Below are 24,875 nucleotides of genomic sequence, written 5' to 3' on the forward strand. Positions count from 1 at the left end.
ATAGCCTGATGATCGAATGATGGGGCAAAAAAAAACTTTTTTACCTTTTAAACTAAAAATTTTTTTATTTGTAAATAATTTATTAATACTCGAATTGCTTGAAATATGATATGTTCCCTACTAATGACAACGGAGTTTTTTGTTTTATTCAGTCATTTATTTATATTTATTATGTCCGACAATGTAAAAAAGAAAAAAAGTGCATTTTGAGCTTCTGAGGGCCCCAGCTTCCCCCTTATATTGGCGATCACAACGCTCGAATACGGCATCTGAGGAGAGACTGGTTTTATGCCTTTGGCCCTTCTCCCTTCCCTCTACTTCTCTTTTCAGTTGTATAGGAATATATTACGATATTTTCCCATTTTTTAATATTTTTCCTTTTTATTTACTACAAACATTTTTTAAAGTTTCTGTGATGCTTTTCTTTAGAACTATGTTTAAAGTAGTTTTCAGTTCCATGTAGTTTTCCAACTTGAAAGATTTTAATCTATATGAAAATCAAGAGAGAAACTAACATACTTCCTTCCTCTATGACTCTCCACACGCTAATGGGGAAAGTATGCGAAGTGTTGCCATAGGTAGAGAGTTCTGCCCTACGCCACCTGCAACCCATTTCAATCGCCAATAATAATTTTCACACTTAATTGTCAAAAATGTTTCTTTTAAAATTCTCTACGACGCTTTCATTTAGAACTATGTTGAATGCAACTTTGAGTTGAATAGCTTTGAGTTGATAGAAACTAGCGTACTTCCTTCCCCTATGACTATCTTCAAGCTAATGGTGAAGGAATGTAAAGTGTTGCCATAGGTAGAGAGTTCTGCAGAGCGCTACCTGTAGCATATTTACCTAAATGGTGATTGTATTCGCCGAGAATGCTTTAAGTTTGAATTTCCATCTTTAAAATCTGGCAATACAGTTTAAAAGAGCTATTTTATTTGTTCGAAAATTGATTCTGTTTCATCTTTTGTGCACAGTTTATTCAGAATTCGACTTATATTTCAGGTCGTAGCGTTAGATAATTGGTTTAGATTTCGAACTTGACGTATGAACAGTTTTGTAATTGTCTGATTTCCGCAGCTCCGAAATGTCAACAGAGACAAAACTAACTCTAAAATGTCAACCTAGGGTATTTCCCGAATTTTTAAGAAATTAAAATAAAAGCTTACTTTATTATGAACTTTAAAACATTAAAATACTCCCATTATAAAAAATGTTAAGAATAAATTTGTCAGTGCTTCAAAGAAAATTTTTTTAATCCAATTTAATTAAATTTTTCATCACATACTAGCCTTATAATTTATTGTAAAATGATATATTTAAAAAAAAAAAATACTTATATAAACAGATGCTTGTTTTGAAATTTATTGAGAGTTGTTTTCCCTCCTTATTTTTAATCTTGTTGTATCATTAATTGTAAAGTTTTATTTTGCTCGTTAAAAAAGTAATTAATGGCAAAGTATTTTGAAAATCATTGAATTTTTATTACATTTGAAATTTTCGTGTATTGAAATAATTTCTCTTGGTCTTAATTATTTGATAATAATAAGAGGGTTTTTCTTGTTCTATTAAACCGCTCCAATTTTTTAAAAATTATGTTCTACAATTAGAATATTAATACAATATGGGGAAGAAAAGTAAACCTCCTGTTGGCGAAGAATTTCGCATTGCTATTCATCTTTCTATCAAGAATTTTCGTCAAAATGAAGAACAAAAGGGTAAAATTTAATAATGATAATTATAAATGCTAAAATTTTAGTGTATTTTGTTATTATTTCAAATAAATTTTCTTAAATGTGCATAAAATTAAGCAAGGGAATTTTGTATTCTAGTGTCAATTTTCATTATGTTACTTGTTTCAATCAGAGCAGTTTCACGTAAATGCCGACCTTTGAAAGTTGTTTAAACTATCAAATACTATCATGTTATATTATTTGACTTATCCTTAAAAATCCTAGTCTTTCTATTTTATTTATTATTTTTTTGGGGAGATGTCCGTATTCTGATCTGTGGCAGAATAATCAAGTTTTGGGCAGTGGCTTGCGAGAAACTATCTAAGAAATCATCACAGAAAGGAATCAACTATTAGATATAACTTGTAGCCTTCCCGGGCAAACATCTACATGTTTTTTTTTAAAAAAAAATTTACAAGTTCAAAATCCATTTAGTATTTTGACGAATATAGTTGGTACAACAGATCACAATACAGAAATATCCCCATTTTTTTAATAATTTAAAAAAAAAAAAACATTTTTCAAATTTTTTTTTTCAAATTACCTAATCATAAAAATTTTAATTTGTTGTCAATGTATTATTTTTATTAAGCATAATTATATCATATGGGCGTAGATTTGAAATGCTTTTCTAATTCACACACTCTCATATTTTATGCAATACAAGGGATTAGAATAAATGTTTAATTGATTAGTTTTTAGACATAGTAAACTAACTTTTTTCAATCCCACAGACACAAAAAAAGTTGTTAACAGAAAATTTTATTTAGAGCTCATATCTCTTCTTCTAAATTAGAGATGCACAGTTTTTTTGAGTGAAGGGCCATTTGCATAGCAGGTTGACTAACGAAAGGCCACAGTCATATTTAGTCTTGTTGGCGACAAATTCGATAATTTTATATAAACATTAGTTATTTTAACACTAATGTTAAACACTAATTTTAAACACTAATTTTATTTTATCAGAAAACTTTGAAGTTATATATAAATATATTGGGAAAAAGAAATATAAATTTTAAAATAGAAAGAAAAATATGAAAGTGTTTAAAAAAATACACACATATTTTAATGAGTATTATAAATTTAAAGAGAGCAGTGAGAGAGGCCTTTCTGACTCTTGAAACTTCTGCCCCAAATATGGGCCTTACCATCAACGAAGATAAAACTAAATTTATGGAATCTCCAGCCACAATTGTAAATCATTATCCTTTATTCATAAATGGTTACACCTTTGAAAAGGTTAATGAATTCAAATACCTTGGAACAATGATCAGTGAGCATAAAAACAGAAGTAGACAACGAAATTAAAATGGCAAACAAGTGTTTCTTTGGACTAAGAAAGCAATTAAGATCAAGCCTAATTAGGCAAAAAACCAAATATAAAATTTATAAGACTCTTATTCTACCTGTATTGCTCTATGCAAATGAAACATGGACACTAAACGCAGACACTCAGCGTACTCTTGGTGTTTTTGAAAGGAAAATCCTTAGAAATATTTTTGACCCAGTACAGGAAAGCGGCTGTTGGCGAATCAGATACAACTTTGAATTATATAGACTCTATGGACAGCCACAGATAGTGTAGGTCATCCGAAGCAATAGATTAAGATGGCTTGGCCATATCTGGAGAGGTCCAGAAAACAATGCAGTATGATTTGGCACTTTTAAAAATCCTTCTGGATCTCGGGCCAGAGGAAGACCTCCAACTAGATGACTGGATGACAACTACTAAAGATCTCAAAGTAATAGAGATTAACAACTGGAAAAAAAGTCGCCATGGATAGGAGGTGTTGGAGGTTACGCGTGGTTGAGGCAGCCAAGGCCTGTAAGGGGCTGTCGTGCTGAAGAAGAAGAATATTAATTTAATATTAAATAAATAATCAAATATTAAATAAAAAGATTAAAAAACTGATTATTCAATTTCTAAATTAGTGAATCATAATATCGTATAAAAAATGTGTTGTTTAAAACCATGCGGAATTTTGTAGCAATAACCATTAAAAAAGTGATTACGAAACAACGTTGATTAACAATAGAATCTGTGCAAGTTGAACGCATTAAAAAGTGATGGCTCAAATGTGTGATTAAAAATTTTGGTCATTTTTTTATTTTTCAAGAAAATAAATTATTTTTCATTGTCTTTAGAAGCTCTTGCATGATGCACATTAACAATCAGTGGTTGGCCCACATATTCTAGATGTTAAATTATATGACATTAGCTTAAAGCAGTTGTTCATATTTAATTGTTCTATAATTAAATTAATAGTTTATAAAATATATAAAATGAATAAATTATGTAATCTTCCTGCATTAATATATGTTAATTTTATCATGTTAGCTAACAATTGGCTAATATAGATTTATAAAATTTTTTTTCCATATTTATGAAATAAATGATTTATAAATTTTTTGATAGGTACCAGGCAGTCAGAGAGTCAGATGAAATTGCTTTATTTTTATTGTTTCTATTATCACAAAATAATATGAAATTCATAATTTGATAAACATGAAATCTTTGCCTCTATTATTGCATTAATTCTATTTACATTAATAAATGATGCATGTATTCTTTTTTAAAATCATTAAATAGTGGTATAAACTATTTGATCTATAATTTAATGAAAACGAAAATGTAAAGAGATTGGAGTAATAGAGATATTCGAAACGTTTAAATGGAGAAGATACCTGTTACATTTTAATAAATCAAATAATCAATGATGCGATTCAAACTTTTTAAGAGTCATATGCTTAAAAAATATTTAGCAGTTTTCAGGGAAAAACTAAAATTAATATTAAAATAAAACAGTGTGGTGTAGGTGTTAATGATTTTTTTTAATATGCCTAATATTTTACTATTTGAAATGTAATTCTGAAGGTAATATGCTTATTTAAAAATTATCTTTAAATATTTTCAGTTTAGACTTTTTTACTTTATCTAATGCAAATAGATAAAGTAAAAAAAAAGGTATACAGAAAAAAGCATGTAATATTTTGACTTTTTAAATGCATGTATGAGTAACTTTTTATCTCAGAACCTAATAAATAAAATAATTTGGAAAAATGATTTTTTTTCTTTCTTTTTTACAACTGCAATTTATTTATCTTTCAGAATATGAATTTCCATCTTCTTTTACATCTTGTGAAAGATGTTATGTTCATCGTTATTGTCAGCAATTAGGCTTAAAATCCAAAAGCAGAGGGTAAGTTCTGTAAAATGTAATTTCTTTTTCAATTTTTTTTGTTTACAATTATTAATTATTTATATCTCTTATAAGTTTTGAATATGTTAATGTTGTGTTTATTTCATTGTTAATGTTGTGTTTATTTCATTGTTAATGTTGTGTTTATTATTATTTGTAATGTTTTATTTCAATCTAAAATGTTAAACATTTAAAAAATTTTTTTTTTAAAAATCATTTAGAGTTTGAGAGGTGAATATTTTTATTTTAGAAATCATTTTATATTTTAAAGAAAAAAAAACTGCCCTACTTAAATTTAAAATGTATATATACACACAGTGGTAAGTCGCTTATCTGGAATCAGTGGGACTTCCAGATGTCCCGATAATAGATTTTTCCGCATAGCAGATCCCCAAGGTAAACAAAGCTTAAAAATGATCTAATAAGCGATATGAATTATTATTTTCAAATGAATTGAATCTTTAAAGTGTAAAATTGAATTTAGTCATTGTATTAATAAATGCAATTAACTAAAGTCATTTTTGATAGTGAAGTAAAATCTTGTCTTTTTATTCTTTGTAGATTGTGAAACATTTAAAAATAAGGTAATTTCAATTGATGAAAGTTTTACTTTTTCATTATAGAGAAGGGGCTAATAGATTTCTAACTGTCTATAAGAAAGAAGGATCTACAATTGTGCAAGCTGATGCAGTGTATCAATTTGGTCATACTTCTAAGAGACACACTGTGAATCTTTTACAGCGGTTTCCAATTACAGCTAGAGAACGTCAAGAACTTCTACCTCCTACTGAGCGAGATCGTATTATGGGACAAGACAGTTAGTAAAAATTATAATTATTCATGTTTAGAATTTTGAAAATGTTTTGAATTAATCCCCCAAAGCTTCATTATCTGGATATAATAGTGTGAAAGTTTTTTGTTTGGTAACTTTTGTTTCTTTGAATGATGTTGTGGAAAAACCAGTTCTTTTTATGCTGAAAAGCTTTTGCTTAAATGATGAGAAAATATTTAAGTGTAAATCATGTTTACAAACTGTATAACTATTTGGATAAATTGTTCCAACTATTTATTGTACAACTTATCTACTGTAATTGTTTCAACTATGCAACCTAACTAAACTATTGTTACTCTTTGTTATACTGTACTTACCATTTTTTAATGGAAGGATAAAAACCTTAATAGAAACTTATTGTTAAAATAATATTCCGAATCTGTTATAAGAGGCAGTTTTCATAAATTACCTAGGCCTTTTTTTTAAAACACTTTTTCTTTGGAAGTAAGAATAAGCAAATCTCTACCTTCTTATATTTACATAAAATTTTTGCAAAATCTATTTTTCTTTGGAAAAATAAAAAGATTAATTAATTTTGCTATTTAATAGTATTTTTTTTTTTTTTTTTTTGACATCAAAGGGAACTTAGTTTCTTGCTTAAGTATACCCCTCCTTCTCCTCTTTATTAGCAAAAATAAGTAAATTGCAACCCCCTTTCTCCTTAGATGCTTTTAATGATCTTCATCTAAATGTTTTACTATAGCTCCTGCATTATAGCTTTCTTCATTACTGACAAAAGCTTCAATTTTAAATTTAAAATATTAAAAAGTATTACATTAATTTTCTATGTGTTAATTTTTTTTATAGATTTATCTGTTCCATATTTATAGATAAATTCTACTTGATTAATGAGTTATAATTATATTGTTTTGAATCCATATACTTTATTGAATATTTATAGGAAATGAAATTAATTATCTTGCAGTTGCTTTGAAAATGTATCTTTTTCATGTTTAAATTGTAATTTGAAACTATAGAAACTAATTCATTTTTATGCAATTTTTATTTTAATGGTATTCATATTTGTTATATTGTATTTTAATCAATATTCATAAGACATATATTTCCCTTATATTTAAGTTAATTAATTAATAATTAATTAAAAAATTAGAAGTGCAATTTTTCTCAGGATTTTTGTAAAAATTTGCATTTTTTTAAAGCTTCCCTTAATTTTTAATATACCCATCATTGTAGGGGCATCCATAATAAATTGAAATCTAGCTTAAATGTTCTTAAACTAGTGGGCTCTGCCTCCTCCAATTTCTTAAGATTAATACACTATTTTAAAATCATTGATTTTTTTTTATTAGGAAGAAGAAAATAAGTGCATGAATTTTAATGAACTTAAACTTTTTTTTAAAGCTTAAACAACCAGGTTTTCAAAAACAGTTCTTCCCCATTGCAAGATATGAAATATTTATGCTTAAGTTCTATGGATGGAGAACTATGGCTGTTATAATTAGGAAATATTACTGTTTTGAGAAAACTGATTAAAATACTTAGCAAATTTGATAACCAAAGTTTCAATACTGAAATATATTTTAAACTTAATCAAGAAATATCACTGCTGTGATGAAATGTGCTTACTTTGATTAATGAAAATTGATGATAAAGAGATGCCTTTTTTTAGAAAATTTGCCCCTAAATTTATTTAGTGTTACTCAAATAACACATTACCAGCTATTATCACTGATCTTGGCGATGTGTAAAAAAGAAATACTCTCTTGATTAGTATTAAATTTAAGCCAAAGTTTTATTTTTGTTAAATTTTAATAAAAATGCACTTCACAAGAAATATATATACATATTTTTCATCTGTTATTTGGTGCTGATATATAGGGTGTCTATACTTAAAATAAGCATTTGTGAATAGTTCATATTAATTAAAAGCTATGCAGTTCCATTAAAATTTGGTGATTGCCTGATAATGAAAATAAAAAAAATTTGATATAACAAAAAAAAAAAAATAATCGAAAGCCACTATTATGTGATGTATTATAGCTTTACTTAGAACAGATATAAATACAAATCAATGACATAAAAGTGTAACCATCTTCAGTTGACAAAACTTGTTTAATACGATGCTCACCATTGATAGCTATAACCTGGAAGAGGTAAATCATAGGCTCAATCTTTTAAAATAATGTATAATGAGGAACGTTATGCACATGGCATGATAAGCTATCTTTAAATTCAGAGATAGATGTTTTAGGTCCTTAACCTTTTTAAGCCGCGACCCCAAAAAAAGTCAAAATTAGGCTGAGTAAGCCACAATGACTTCTTCTAGGAGGTGTTGGTATTACTTATTATTTGGTGTATTACTAACTTTTTTTGGTTCGACTCAGCGCGACCCAAGAAATATGCTTCGCGACCCAATTTTGGGTCGCGACCCATAGGTTAAGAACCGCTGCCGTAAGGCATCATTACAGCCCGAAGTCACCAGGATTTAAATCTGTTGATCTTGGTGGCCAATTTGTTGGCAGGTACACCATCTAAGGCGATTTTTGGAATTAAATTATTATTTATTCATTTATTTAATTTTTCCTGGATGAAATATCCATTATTTCATTACATTAGAATTTTCCCCTAGGAATCAAAAAGGGGAGGGTGCTGTCTCACGGAAAAGGACACTTCAAGTTTCAAAAGGTCACTCTCTTACCACAGTTAAAATTTATCAAAAAATGTAATATTATATAATAACTGAATTCGACCCTCAATTTTTAAATTGCCCTCTTATATTATTTTATGCGTATACTTCACATAGTAATTCTCATTTATTATCAAAATAATAAAAATCTGAAGTTTTTGAAAAAGAATTAAATGCAAGCTAAAAGACAATCTGCGTATAAATTTTCTTTAAACAAAGTAAGTAAGTATCTAAGTAAGTAAAAAAGTAAACTTTTTTGTACTATTTCAAATTTTATGTATTTAAATTTAAACTAATACTTATTGCTAAACAATTGTACTGGTCATTTTTAGACTTTAAATACTTTATATTCTTGTCAATGTCTTGAAAAAAAGTATACTTTTTCCTAAAGAAATCCCAACTCTGGCTAATAATTCTTATCTTATCTTATAATAATCTTTATCTTATCTTATAATAATCTTTATCTTATATTATTAATAATCTTATTGTACAATATATTCGAAAAATTTATTCCAAATTATTAAAAGAAAAAAATTTCATATCAACATAACTAGACAAATAAAGAAAAATCTTACTAAAATGGAGGAATTAAATTAAAAATTAAAGTCTATTAACTATCAATAACTAAATAAATTAGAAGTGGACTTTTCCTTAAAAACAGGTGGTTAAGAAAAAAAACATTTTCTTGAAAAATAACTAAATAAAAAGGCTGTGTTTTTAGAGGGATGGCAGCTTATTTTCACAAAGAGGGCTAGGAGGGCACATTTATAGGGATCAAAGGGCTGGCAGGATGAGCCGTCCTTCTAAAAACACTTAGGGAGAACACTTATGAACTCTACCAAATTTTCATAAAATTCTGCTACATAGTTTTTGATACATATTGTTCAGAAATGCTAACTTAAACTATGGAGAACCTGTATATTTACTCATATTTCCTATATCAGGTATATCCTATATATATAATATCATTAAATGATTCAGTAACTTTTAAAGCTGCTCGGGAAGTGAGCCGAACTATTGGGCGTCTTGGAAGTGGAATTCCAATGATTCCCCCGAGAAGATGTGAAAATGAATACACTCCTTTTCGTCAAACTCTACCAATATGGAATTGTCAGGAAGAAATACTTCAAATGATTTCCTGTCATCAAGTTGTATTAATTTCTGGAGAAACCGGCAGTGGAAAAACTACGCAGGTAAATTTTTCTAATTTTTATACCTAATTTGATTTTTTTAGCTTTTCAAAATAAATCCACAGTTTGAAACTGCTTTCTATATCAAGAAATTTTTTAGGATTAAATTATGCTCCATTAGAACTGAAAATGTGGTTTCTGACTAAGGATAGCAATTCTTAATTTTAAATAGGTTAAAGTTCCGTTACATTTTCAATTAAAGGTTAAGAGTGAATGAGATAAAAATTTTCTTTATTGTTTTAAACTTATTGATTGACGAGCTTTATTTTATGACACTCGACAAAAACTATAATTTGATAGTTAAATGTCATTTCTGTGAGTCTTAAAATGTATTTAGAGAAATGAGTTTTTCATTTTTTAAAGCAAATCTGCTGGCTTATTCTATAAATATTTAATGCATGAACAAAAACATTTGAGGCTTTTGAGGTTACAATAAATTTGGTTTCTTTATCAACTGATAATAACTGAATTATTTCATATTGCTATAAGTAAAATATCAATTTCCCTTAACCCTTTCGCGACGCAAAGCGCGAAAGCGCGCTTACCGCTGAGGCCGGCAGTCTCTCTAGCGTGTGTCTCCCCAGGGCCGGAGGGTTTTTTGATGGTAAGCCTAATTCCATGAAATTACCGAAATATCAGCGCGTTGTTTAATATTGTTCTGTAGAGTATTTAAGTGACATATGCTTTATATATATTTCTACGGGTACTTTATTTACTTAAGTTATTTCTTGTTTAAATGTATTATAAATATTAATAAGTTTAAATATTTTGCATAATTTCCTCTATTTCCAGCTCAGTTAAAAATTTTCGACGCTTCGACATTCTAACGGTAAAAAGAAAAAAAATTCAAGCCTACAAGATCTAATTATCCACTAAAAACTAATCCGAAAATCGAAAGTAGCGAGAGATAAAAAAAACTCCCTTACTTACTGTAAATAAATATCACGTGCTAATTTAAAGAGCCCTCATAAAACATTCCCCCCCTCCTCTCCTTCCCCTAAAAACCACGTGAATGTACTTTCATCTTGAGTAGAAGGTCAAATCTACATGTATCTGAAACCATATGGACATACAATGCCATCTTTTGGAAGAAATTTCATTTTTTAAAACGTTCCGAAACGCTGGCACAAATAAGTGACGGTCGGGGGTGAACGAGAAAACTCTCTGACACGCGGGTGTGTCGGCCGGGAAGTGAGCGCGTTTCTTGCTGTCACATATATGTGACAGTCGGCTCGAAAGGGTTAAAAATGAAAAGACAAAGTAGAGCAAATCATATTTCATATCTACGAAGCATGTATATGAAAACTTTAAATTAAAATTTTTTGAAGCTTTGTACCATTTGACTTCATTAAAAATATTAAATTATAGCACATTTTTAACTTTCGTTGCTAATATTTTTTTTTTAACTGTAGATTATTTTTTAAAAAATTGTTATGTTGAAAGATTTAGTTTTATAATTAGAATTTTCCTAATTTTATTATTGCTAAAATTTATATAGTTATTGAAACAACAATTTCAGCTTATTTTTAATGTTTATTTCTGTCCCATTGGAAAACATATTGATAAAATTAATGAACTGAACTTGCACTAAATAGAGAAAACCTTTTAAATTGGAAACAGTAAATCCCTTTCATTACTAGTCTTTCTATTCTTTTGTTATTTTCATATTTTATAAACTTTGCTTATTCATCTTATCCATACTTTAGTCTTTTCTTTTTTGAACTTAACTTCTTCCTTTCGTAAATCATTAAAAATATGAAGTGGTGAAGTGTTGATTTTTTCTGTTTCTGACTTGGTAGACAAATTTGAGCTCACTGTTGAGAAATATAGATTTCTCTATTGATATCTGTGTCAGAATAGTCACCAAGTTATGGTGACAATCAGTCATTTGAGGAAAAAAAAGATCGTTACAGAATTGTTCAAAATCAAAGGACAAAAGTCTAAGCAACCTCTATTTTAACTTTTCTCTCTCTCTATTTTCTTTTATTATTACAAATCCAAGAACCATGCTGCTTCTCTTGGAACCCTAGTGATTTCATTTGGTACAAGCAAATACTGATTTGGAAATATCCCCCATTGTTTTATGTTTTGAGCGCTTTCCTTTATAAACATTAAATATAAATGCTTATAGTTGCTGAAACTAATAATCATTTCACATTTTCTAAAACTCTAAAATTGCATTGACTATCCATATTTGTTATTCAAAATTTTTTCTATTTTATTTGCTATTTTATTTTAATTCAAAAACTTAATATTAACCTTATTTTTTTTCAGGTTCCGCAATTTATATTAGATCATAGTAGTATGGTAGGACATCCATGTCGAGTAATATGCACACAACCTCGTAGAATAGCTGCGATAACTGTGGCAGAGAGAGTGGCATTTGAGAGAGATGAAAAAATTGGGCAAACAATTGGCTATCAAGTTCGTCTTGAAAGCAGGTACCTGTTTTTACTTATTTACTGTTTTTTTTCCTTGGTTTTAATCTCATCTTCTCTGTTTTGTGCATTTTATGGATTATAAAATTAAAAAAAAGAAAAGCTTTGAGTTCTTTTATACATTGGAAAACTTTCAGTCGATAAAGTTGAAAGTCTTATGCTGCATATTAGCAATTTTTTTTTTACTGTTTTGGGTGTGTTAAACCTGTGATCCAAGAACTAATCGGTAGCCCTCTGCATTTTAACTAAAAGTTAGTTTAGAAAACTTAAAGATGGATAAAAAAATTTATAACTGTTTTTCAAAGTAGTTGCTATAAACTTCAGAAACTGATTCAATAAATTCCGAAATTATAGTGAAATTCAAAAATGAGAGGTACTAATTTTAGGTGTCAAAAGAGTTATTTAATATTTTTCTAATATTTTTTGTTTAATATTTTTCTTTGAAGATGTTTAAATAACCAGAAAATTTTAAATTTGCAGCATTAATAAAAATTAGAAATGTTTACAAAGTTTTTACAATTATAAAATTCTTTATATTTTTATTTTCTGTTACAAAATGATAGATCTGCTTTATTAGAAATTGATATACACTTGTATTTTCACAGATTTGTTGGTTTTTAATGACAATATTTACAAGTATATGTTAAGAGGTTATTGTTTGTTTGCAGAATATCTCCGAAAACATTGGTTACATTTTGTACCAATGGGGTCCTTTTACGCACATTAATGGGTGGAGATGCATCAGTGGCAACAGTTAGCCATATTTTAGTGGTAAGATATTAGAAATATTTCCTAATATTTTTTTGTCTGAAATTCATGTAAGATTTTATATATAAATACATTTTCTTTTAGGATGAGCTCCATGAAAGAGATCGATACAGCGATTTTCTTCTAATTGTGTTAAGAGACTTACTTTTGAAATTCCGGAACTTGAAATTGGTCCTTATGTCTGCTTCGTTAGATACTCAGTTATTTAGTAAATACTTTAGCAATTGCCCTGTCATTGAAGGTACAGAATTTTTGCTTATTTCTTGACTATTTTCAATTGTAATGATGTTGTAAATCTTTTTGTTTAGAAGAATTAATAATTATTACTTAATAATTACAGATGTTGCTTTAGGTTAAATTATATCAGATAAATTCTAAATATTTTGCCTTGATATACAGTGCCCGCCGTTTATTAAAATCACTTTCGTTTTATGCTCTTTTGATTTTATTAAGCGGCTGATTTTATTAAGAGGCGATTCAACATTTGAAAAAAGAAAACTTTTTTATGATACATTCTAAATGCACACACTTTAAAAGCTGAAATAGTGACCACATTAATGCTTTATTTTAACTAATTTAACTATTTTAATAAAGTAAAACCCTACATAAGATTAAATTTACAAAAGTTTTGCAAAAAACCGATCAATGGTTGCTTGAGGTGCAGTATTTAAAGTTAACTTTTCAACATCATTTGAGAGTTTATAGAAGTTTTTATAGTTTTCGATATTCCTCCTCTTTGTTCTAAAGCTTGCCGCAATACATTAAGTGCTTTTCTGACTTCCATTGAAGATGGCACTGATGAGTTTATTTCATCTTCTAAGTCTGATTCCTCCATTTCTTGATGGGAAATAACTTTGCAATTTTTGATGTCTGTAATAATTTCAGAATCAGATTTTTCTCCTGATGTTTGCAGGTTATTGTCAATAGCTACGTAACATGAAAAATTCTCGTCCATTTCATTTTCTTCCTAGCTGATCATTTCTTCGAAACAATTATGAGCCCCATCTCCATTGAAGCTTCACGTTGACTACATTTAGGAAGCTTATCATAGTTTTGCAACACTTCGAATTTATCTTTAAGACTCAAATCCTTCCTTTTCGGCATGCTGATAAAATTTAACACCAAACGAACTTAAAAATGATATGCCCTCTAACTATAATTTACTCAAACGGCTGAAATAATATGGAACATGCACACAGACAGTTTTTGGAAATCTATTCATGTTCTCTGTTAAGATAGATAACAAAAGAAACTCCTCTCCTTTCTATGGTTCATTCAATAAAAAGTAAGATAAGAATTCGACCCCCTGTTGAGTGAGATAGGTTTCTCCAAACTTCATTCAAGTCAAGGAATTAACATTGATTTCTATGAACTCGCCACTAACCACCCACATTTTTCCTTAACTCTTACACTATGTATGTATTAATATTGTAACGATTCGGTTCTTGCCGATTTGATTTTATAAAGCGACTGATTTTATTATCCGGTGATTTTATTAGCGGCGGGCACTGTATGCATATTTCTTTATTTAATATTATAAGCTTCTGTTAAAGTTACTAAGCTTTTCTCAATGCTTAGTAATATTAACAATATCTAATTACTTATATTTCACATTTCAATACTTTATTTTAATTATATGATGTGTTGTATTATATCAGAAATGCAAAGTATAACTTTTGCTAAATTTAAAAAAATAAATTTTTGTTTTTACAGTTCCAGGAAGAACTTATGATGTAAAAACTTACTTTCTTGAAGATGTTTTAAAAGGGTAAAAATTTTTAGTAACAATCACATAATTTTTTTTTCTTGGCAAAATCAAAGTGTTTGTCCATCTCATATTTATTTTGTCTGATAAAATCATATCATATTTCTTAATTCAGAAACTTTTTTTAAAAAAATTTTTTCAACTTTTTTTAATTTCATACGTATCACAAATAATTGTTCTTTCTAGAAAAAATGTTCAATTAACTAAAAATGAAATAAAGTGACATTTTCATGGACTTATAAATTCCAAATATGGCTGGCAGACTACAAGTTGTTAATTTATAAAGATTATGACCTAATGGAGAAAAATTTTGAATGTAAATGAAAAACATATAATCAGAATTATTAAGTATATATAAATGACTCACAAGGTATCAAAATGTAAAATAAGTTGTGAAACAAAATTACCAATTTATTTTGTACAGCATTTTATAACTTTTTTCATGGAATAGTTTTTATCATTGCAATAGATTAAATTAAAAAGGATGCAATGTATTTTATCCTTAGATATAGCTTTGGCTTTTTCTTCCAAGGAGTGAAAATATTCCTTGACTTTTTCATTGGTATGACAGTAAGAAAATAGTTGAAACAATTACATTATAGATTACAGAGATTAATTGTATTCAAAAAAATTACTTTATAAGAGAAAGGAGTGTACTATTTTGATTTTTAATCTTTAGCATACTTGACTTATTTGATATAAAAAAATAATACAAGACATTTAAATGAAATTTTCATTAAAATTCCATTTTTTGTGTGCATTTTTTATGTTTATATTGTTATTTTTAAATTTAAAATGGTAGACATTTTAAATTTATCCTTGAAACTTAGGTCTATGCCTTGATATTCTAGTTAATATTTCTAACGGTTTTTGAATCGATTCATTAATTTTTATCCTGTTTTCGATTGAAAAACTTACATTGTACATTTGGCTAGGGTATTGCCATTAAGATAGTATAGTAATGCTTAGATATAATAAAACTCTATTTATAGTTGATGCAAATGCAAAATTCAAAATTATTAAACTGAAACATGTAATTTCTGGAATATATTGACTCTACATCAGACTCTTGCTTAGTTTCCTCTGCTGAAATACTAAAAACTGATATGTTCTTAGCAGAGAAAAAAAATCCTGTTAATTTTGGGTATGCATCACAGAGTTTCAGCTAAATTTTTGTTTAAAATCGCAAACTTTGAAAAAATGCATGCCTAGCTTTTTTTCCGATGTATTTCTGATTTTAAATGCATGAAATATGCTTGTAGAAGCCTTAATATCTCTGCTTTTACCTTAAATTTCATATTTATTAATTTTTCTGAATCATTTGTATAGTAACAATAGTTATCTTAGAATTTGCAATTCTACTTTTGGAACTTCCGCAGTGTTTTATTCAGACATTCCTATAAAAAAAGATGTGATATGGAAGGGATGTTTCTAGGATTGCAAATGATTTATCTCTAATGATTATTTGGCTTAAAAAAATAACTAAAAAAATATTTAAGATTCAAACTATTAAAAATGAAAAACTGAAGTACTAAAGTAATAGCTGTTACACTACAAGTGAATCAACAAATTTGAATAAAAGTCAGTGAGCACATAATGCATATCATAATTTGCTTCCTTTTTTGCATAGTACAACCCATTTCATTCAAATTTCTTTATAAGAAAACTTATTAAAAAATCTTTTTCATCCTTTATTTAGTACTTTTAAAATTAAAAATAACTTGATCTGAAGTTAGTTTTATTTTTCCGAATTTTCACTCTTAGTAATAAAACAGTTGATTAAAAGATCAACAGTAAGTTTTATGACTTATTGTTGATTAGAGCTCCTCCATGTGTAATATAGGCAGATACTTCACACATTGGATTTTGATTTAACTACTCAAAATTTTTTATTAAGAGTGAAAATATTTCTCTTAATTTTTGTTAAAATGGATAAATTTTTTTTACACGTTCAGGGACAAATTAATTGCTTTTCAAGGAAATGTTAAAAATTCAGCAATAATGACATGAATTTAGAAAACGTTGTGGAATTGTTATTGTAAAAACATAAAAAAATGCATAAAAATTAACTTCAACGTATTTTCAATACATTTATGTGTTTTACTAATCTCTACTTGAAATTTCACATCTCAGAAATTATTAAAACATTGAAATCACTCACAATTTTTTTTTGAATAACTCAGGTCATGAATATGATAAATAAATATATATATATTTAAAATTTATTGTTATATTTTAAGAAATTTTATAATAACAGTTTAAGTTCTATAACTATAAAATAATTTTAATTTTGAAAAAATTTATCATTGTGTGATATTTCTGTTTCAATATTTCCTTTGCTTTCTTGTAAATAGAACAGCCTACTCTAACAAAGCAATGATAAAGTTTAAAAAGGATCATTCAAAGCAAAAAGCGACAAAGACTGTTGAATCTTGGTGTTCCATTCAGTTAAATGAAATGAATATCCAGGGAACAGCTAAAGAGGAAGCATCAGCTTCAGCAAGTGACATTTACAGTCTTAGAATTGAAGATCTTTCTGTCAAGTCACTAGAAGTAATTTTATTTTAAGTTTTTTATATATCATTATTTTTTTCACTATTTGCTTTTAAATCTCTTTTGTAATACAAATCAGGTTTCACTTTGAATTTCTTTTTATTAGAAAGTAGGGTGTGAAGACAGTGTCAAACAATTTTGTTTAGGTGCTTAATGGGTGAAATGCCTTATGTATCTTGTAGTTTTAAATCTCACTTTCCTTATGGATGGTGTTTTTTACAGTAAGGTGCACTGCAAGCTCTTTACTGCCTATACTTCTGGGTCACAGTTTCCGGTATATTTTGAAGCCATTTGGCTCACAACATGTGTTTTGGTAATCTCTTGAGTAGTATTTCCTTGTATACGTGTATTTTTTACCTGATTTATTATTTGTGTTTAAAATGGAATTATTGTAAGAATCTTCATTTTAAGACGTGACGTTTCAAGTTGCAGGAATCATTATTTGAAGACCTGTCATATCAAGGCGTAAGAATCGTCGTTTGAAAAAAAAAGATCTTTATAAAACACTTCTTACCTTATCAACAATATGCCAACTTCAAAATTTAAACCTAAATGGTAATTTGTGAAATTAATTTAATCTCGCTGCTCACGCTTAAAATACCATCCATTGATTCGTTATACTTTTTGCTGTTTTTGAAATGAATTTGTTTGTTTTAAGTAGTTTTTAAACAAGAGATTTTTCGATACTATCTTATGAAGTTACGTAATATAAAGTCTGGAGGACATTAAATATACAGTGTTATTTGTGTAAAAGACTTTAATTATGCTTACAAAATGTTAATAACTTAAAAGCCGTGGTCGGAAAACTACATTTTTTTTGTAGTATTTAGTAGTATATTTCTACTACTACTTTATTACAAATGTAGTTACCTACAGCTACTTTTTTTTAAATGTAGCAACTACTAGCTACTTTGGAAATAGTCACTATTTTACTACTTTTAGGAGACGAACTTGGCTAGAGAACTTATTTATACCTGTGTTCAAAATTGTTCTGAATAAAAAATATGCTTATTCAAACGGGATCAATCGTCAAGAAATATTTATTCATGTTTACATGAGCCTGTTTTTTAAACCATTTTTTACGAATTTTTTCTTTTAACTTTAAACTTTTTTATGCATTTCTCTACACCGAATATTCAATTTAAGAAATGCTAGTATAGGAATCAAATATTTTAAATTTTGTTCAGTGTTTAATGTTTTTTTATTTTCTCAACAAAATAAAGTACAAAGAAAATAAGGTTTTTTCTATTGAATTAACATCAATGTTTCATGAGAGTACATTCACATAAAGTGGGGCCAAATTGATAAATTGGTAATTATTCATAATGGCCAGTTTAATATTAGTAATGCGTAATTTTAAATGCATAATTCTTATTAACACTCAGCTATGGAAGTATTCTCATAGCATCCACTGATGGACCAGCGAAGATTTGTAATAATTTGATTAGAAAGATTAGCTGAATTTGAGCATTGTTTCTTTCACTAAACAGACCTGAAAAGTAGTTTTCAGGAATTGCTACAAACTACTGTTTTTTTTTAAAAAAAGTGTTCACTACACTACAAATTAAATGACTAGTAATTATAAATTTATAATTCTATCAGCTGTAGAGGCATTATCATATTGTCTACTGATGGACCAGCAAAGATTTATAATAATTTGATTAAAAAAATTAGATGAATTTGAGCATCATTTTACTGAACAATCATAAAAAGTATTTGTCTGGAAGCGCTACAAACTACTGTTTTTTTTTAATAACACTACTCACTACACTACTTTTTTTTTAAAAAAGTAGTACACTACACTAGAAACTACAAAAAAGAGTAGCAACTACAGTAGTTTCGCTACTTGTTGCACTCTATTTCCGACCACTACTTAAAAGTAATGCTGACATTGTGAGTAGAATAATCTTCTACTATTTGTGGCTAAAAAAATTTACCAAATTTTTTGGCTGATTATTCATTTATTGATTTTTTTTGTCACTTGCTTTTGCTTGGATTTTGGTGTTCTGAGCTACAATTCACCAATCTAAACAAAGCAAAAATTCTGAAACAAATATAATTGAAACCTTCAAGTCTCAAGAAGAAATATAAATATGTAGGCATAAATGTATTTGTGCATTGTATAAGTCTTTCCCCTACTGTTCAAAATTCATTGGGCTCATCAAAACAACAATGTAGTTTAATTTTTGACAATCTCTTAAAAAACTCTTAACTTATCAAAACTTTTTATTATTTTTTTCTGACTTGTTTCAATTTTAATTTATAATTTTTTTATTTCTGTCTTAGGTTAATACAGATAAAGAAATGGATCCTCATTTAGCTGCAACAATGGATAAATTAATAGAAGATGCCTGGATGACTGGAGACAATGACTTAGCCAATGTTTTGCAGCCAATTTTGTCTGAAAATGTTTCTGGTTAGAAATTTATATTTAATAATAAAATGTTTAAATGGGTATAACTCTTTTAGTTAAAACAGTAACTTCCCTTTAATTCTGTTTGTTTTGTTTTCTAATATTTTTTATCACTTGTAAATCTCATAAATTTACAATGTCCTTGTAGAAATAGATTATTCAGTGTATCTAGATCATGGCATGAAATTTCAGTTCTATAGGTGCTAGCCAGACTAAAATTTTTGTTCGCCACTATTATAACAAAAAACTTGAATAATTTTTAAAATGTGTACAGGTGTTGAGACCATTGTAGAAATTGAAAAATTAAAACATATTCATTGAGAAAAAACAATATAATTTAACTTAAAATATGGTTGACATAAGGTTTTTAATATTATCCACATATCAATGAATGCCATTAAAAAAAATAACAGAAAATTCAAATATCGAAAAATTCTCTTACTTTTAATGCTTCATGTTGATATACTACTATTTTTCGGCTCTAAAATATTATTTGTCAGTTGCAGACTTAGAGTCTAACTCTATTAGGATGTGCGTGTCCAAAGTTTTACCGAAGTTGCATCCAAATTTAAAGCGTAAACAGAGACTCTTAAATCTGGAAAAAATATTGGAGTTTGATTTGAACCAGCATTTTTTACGAAACATAACTTACTCACCAGTTTTAAATATTCAGTTAATTAATGTCAAGTGGAAATTTTGTGTCCTGATATAGATTTTGCAATTACATTTGATTGTGATGTTACTGTACTACTCTTTTACTAAAAAAATGATTTTATAGTGGATTATCAGCATAGTGAAACGAATGTCACTCCATTGATGTTGGCTGCTGGGAGAGGAAATATTGATGTTGTGGAGCAACTACTAGTCTTGGGTGCTAGTATTCATATAAAATCCTCAAATGGTTGGACTGCTATCGATTGGGCTAATCAGTTTGGCCATAAAGAAATAGGAGAGCTTCTGGCTAGTCAATGGTAATTTTTTTAATATTTTGTTTAAATACATATATTAAATATTCTTAATTAATGAAATATTCTGTTTATTATTTAAGTAAAGTGAGAGTCTTAGTCTTTTAAAATAGCTTGTTTCTTAATTGAATGGTATAAAAAATAATTTGAAATATGAATCTGTATACATTGTACAACATAATCCAATTTTAAATACTTCATTGTTGTATTTATACTTTGTAAAATAAGTATGAGATAAAATTACTTATTTTTGGTGTAGTCATTTAAGTAAAATTCCTGAATGGTTTGAATCAGGCTAATAAAATTTGGGTGCAGAGAAAACTGCAAGTTTCTCACTACTGCCTAGCATTTTTTAATATTCCATTTAACTACTTTTTTAATAGGTTTTGTTTGTCTTGAAGAATATTATTTAATCTTTTAAAATAGTTACATTTCTCCATGGAATTTATTTAAAAATATGAATAAAAGATGCCAAACTCAAATGAATATATAGATTCATATGAAGATATGAATCTATATATTAATTTTTGTGTTATAATTTCTAATTTTATTGATATGGTGTAAAACGTTTGATTTAGCTTTTCCAATCAAGGGGAGTAGTGTTTTTAACAAATGCTTAAAGGTACTTGTTTCTTAATGGTTGTTTGTAAAAAGTGCTTAATTTTCTTTTTACCAGGAAGAGAATTTTTTGCTGTGTCAATTGTATAGAATTACACAAAAATTGTTATCAGAACAGGGCCAATCAAGCACAATCCCTTCTGGCACCTGAAGTCTGTATCATTTGGAAGTACTTTCGTGCACCTACACCTAAAACTCTGCTGTATTTTTTGAGAGACTCCTGATTTCAGGCTTTATTTCCTGCCCTCTGAAATCAAACTGAAAATGTCTAGAGTTTTTGCTGATCACGTAGACCAACTAAAAATTACCAAATTTTTCCCAATAACAAATAAAAATTAAGTCTTTTTTTCTTGATAATTTCTTTTGCTGGTGAAGTGCTATTTTTAATGTCACTAGAAAGCTGATGATGATCTTGCGCTGTTCTATTTATGAATCAGAACCATAGTACTCAAACTTCATTTCAGGCTTATTCACTAATTAAGTTTTTGTATGTAGATCCAGATCAGTCTACTATAACAGAGCTTCATCACTTCAAAATTTCTTTTATAAATCAAAAAATTAAATGCTTTAATTAATTTGATTTAATAAAGATAAAAATTTGTATGTCTTAGTTTGTATTTGTATCTGTATAAAGTATTTTAGGCTTTTAATATTTTAATTATTTATTTTAGGCTTTTAATTTAGCCTTATTTTACTGAATTTATTGTTAAAATTTTTAGTAATCTTGCATCATTTTATTAAAAACTTTCAGTAATTTTTAAAGGCAATATTTAAAAAAAAGTATAATTTGAGGATATTTTCACTTTTTTAGTATTCTGGTAAATGCTGTAAGAAATTTTTTAGAATTCAGATTTCAATAATTTAAGAAAAAAATTAATTCACCTCTTTATTATTTGATTTAAAAACAATTGAAATTGCAATTCTATAATTATAGATTTGTTAAATATAATGATTATTTTGACCATGTAATAATTTAATTCTGAAAAAATGTTTAGCTGTTTACTCACTCTACTTTTATTTCAAAATTATTCAAACTACTTTTTTTATCATTTGAATGATTCAGATTAACAAAATGTAGATGCTTTGCTTGTTTGTTTTTCAACAATAAGTTTATTGAGTTGCTCGTAATATTTCTTTACAATCCTTTATTGGTCACATTCCTTTGTAATTTTTCTGAACACCTAACTACATATTTTTATACAATTTAGGTGGGGTGCAAACTTTTGCAACCATCTGACATTTATAACTTCAATAGTTCAAATTCATTTATTCAAATTGATTTTTTGTATAGGAATATTGATAATGCCACTCAGAATGTCCCTGATCCTTCAGATAACCAGCTAGAATTACCCGAGGAAGATAAATTGCTACTTGATGCTTATCTTCATAGTGTTGATGAGGAAAAAATTGACCATGATTTAATACTATGTCTACTAGAAAGAGTTTGTGGTAGCCACGAAGAAGGTGAAACTTAAATATATATATATATATACACCATCTTTATTTCATCTCCAGTTTTGCTTATTTTTTACATATTTGCTTATTTTTTTTTAAATTGAGAATTTTTCACAGTTTATGTCACACAGTTTATTTTTCACAGTTTTATGTCAGAGAAGTCAGGATATTAATGATCAACCTTTAGTAATTAAATAATTAAAAAAATTACTTAATTTATTTCAATGAAGAAAATAGGAAGATATTAATCGACAGATAAAAGTTTTAAAGCATGTTTCATATATTTAACTTTTTTTTTTAAGGAAGACTGAAACATTATTGCTTATGTTTGAATTTCATTTTTTCAGATTTAAAATTCTGATATTTTTGGTGTCTGATAATTTATTTCTCTTTAGTTATTTTCAATTAAAGTTCTATTAAATAAATTCAATTTAGTTATTTTAAATTAAAATGGTTTCAAAAAACTTGGGACATCTGTACTATAAATAAATAAAAATTTAAAATTCATGAATAAATTTTTTTTTATTTCAATGGAAAGTTAAGATAATAATGTAGTTTACTGTCTAGATATTAATATTTATTGTCAATATGTTAATGGATGGTTAAGATACTAATGTAACATACTTTTGTAACAAACAAATTTTTTTTGTAACGTACTAATTTCTACTTTTGTAAGATACTAATGTAACATACATAACTAACATCAATTTTATTTGCTCTTACGATATTGATTTCAATTATTATTAATTTTATTTATTGCTGAGATATATTAGAAGTATTTTTTATATAATTTTACTTTAATGAAATTAAATGTTTTAAATAATATTTTAATTAAAACTGTGAATATAAATCAAGTTTCTCCACAATTCTTAGCCGCTATAATGTAGTTGTTGGCATTAAAATTCTGGAAGACAGTTAGAGGTTTTATTATTCTCTTATTTTCAGATTTTAATTTAATTTGTTGATTAATATATAGTGTCCCATATTTATAGGAGCTGTTCTAATATTCTTGCCTGGCTATGATGATATCATTACATTAAGAGACAAAATTTACAGTGATCTTCATTACGTAGCTGAACACAGGTATGTTTACAAGAATTTATTTTTATTTTTAGCACAAAATATGATGCTTTCATTTTGTATATAAAGTATTAGGTATACAATGTGCAAAAAAGGACAACCTTTAATAATTTTTGCTCTTCATGTTTTCGACTCAATCTTTATGGTTCATAAGGGGTGACCTCAAATATGCTAATTAATTAGTGCAGATGATATTTTAAGTTAATAATTGTGTTCAAACGTTTTTCAATTCACTTAAAAAATTCTCGAGATGTCCAAACTTTGGACTGCTCTCCTCACCAAACTATTGGGACCACATTTCTCAGCATTCTTCTACCATTAATATTTTGAAAATCAGAAATTCGAATCGGTTGAAACAAAGATATATCAATTCAGAGAAAATAAGTTTTTGTGTCTAAATTCAGAATTTAAAATATTGTCTTCTCTTATTAATTGGCATATTTGAGGTCACCCTTAAACTATTAAAATTGAATCCTAAAACATGAAGATCATTAAATCATTCTGATCCAATCATTAGATCAAAAGTTATTCTTGGTAGTCCTATTCTTGTGCACTGTACATTCATTGAATGATGTGCTGAGTAAATATTTCCTGTGTACTGTAATAATTTTTTATTAACACCACTTCATTATGAATCTTGTTATTAAAATGAAATTGGATAGTATAATAAATATTGACTATGATTTTGTCTATAAAAATGTTTACAGAAATAAGATAAAACTAGATATCTTCTTTAGCATTACGAGATTTTGTCAATATTTGGTATTGCTTCAATTTTCTAAAAACACTAATACCAAAAAAAGGGAAAAATGAATTTTCATGTATTATTATTGAACTTCATTTTTCACTGTTAAATAGCGATAAATTTGCAAGAAAGTTATGCTATTAAGCCTAAAAGATTATGTTGCAAGACTAGAATCAGGCTTATAATGATTCTTGTCCATAGAAATATCATAACAGTAACCACATTACTGTTATATTTTCTTACCTTTTAGGAATATTTAATTTTAAGAGAATGATTTGGCTCTTTCAAAACAATTATATGCACATCAATTGCTAATTTTGTAGGCAGTGAAATCAATATATATAGAAAAGGAATGATACCCATTACTTCTAAACACTTCATTCAGTATCCACAATTTCGTTTAGTGCAGAAAGTTCCAAATTTGTGCTGTGAATTGCTTTTCAATTTTTAACATTAATTTTAAGTTTATAACCTC

At 27.4% G+C, this 24,875-nt stretch overlaps 1 protein-coding gene across 2 annotated transcripts in view; it reads left to right on the plus strand.

Annotated features, from left to right (window-relative positions):
• The first annotated feature begins 920 nt into the window (after positions 1-920).
• Positions 921-24,875, plus strand: part of LOC107456360 (3'-5' RNA helicase YTHDC2) — a 46,919-nt gene continuing 22,964 nt past the window's right edge. The window contains exons 1-13 of one of the 2 annotated variants that reach the window (XM_016074221.4): positions 921-1,716; positions 4,841-4,931; positions 5,555-5,748; positions 9,392-9,603; positions 11,875-12,041; positions 12,707-12,809; positions 12,891-13,047; positions 14,520-14,574; positions 16,926-17,124; positions 19,411-19,540; positions 20,316-20,508; positions 22,412-22,584; positions 23,568-23,658. In XM_016074221.4, coding sequence (XP_015929707.1) covers positions 1,623-1,716; positions 4,841-4,931; positions 5,555-5,748; positions 9,392-9,603; positions 11,875-12,041; positions 12,707-12,809; positions 12,891-13,047; positions 14,520-14,574; positions 16,926-17,124; positions 19,411-19,540; positions 20,316-20,508; positions 22,412-22,584; positions 23,568-23,658 — 1,859 coding nt within the window. In that variant the 5' untranslated portion in view covers positions 921-1,622. The remainder of the gene's footprint in view (positions 1,717-4,840; positions 4,932-5,554; positions 5,749-9,391; positions 9,604-11,874; positions 12,042-12,706; positions 12,810-12,890; positions 13,048-14,519; positions 14,575-16,925; positions 17,125-19,410; positions 19,541-20,315; positions 20,509-22,411; positions 22,585-23,567; positions 23,659-24,875) is intronic. The other variant, XM_016074222.4, reaches the window with a different exon arrangement.

The sequence above is a fragment of the Parasteatoda tepidariorum genome, chromosome 7, assembly GCF_043381705.1.
Source record: "Parasteatoda tepidariorum isolate YZ-2023 chromosome 7, CAS_Ptep_4.0, whole genome shotgun sequence".
Taxonomy (NCBI): Eukaryota; Metazoa; Arthropoda; class Arachnida; order Araneae; family Theridiidae; genus Parasteatoda; species Parasteatoda tepidariorum.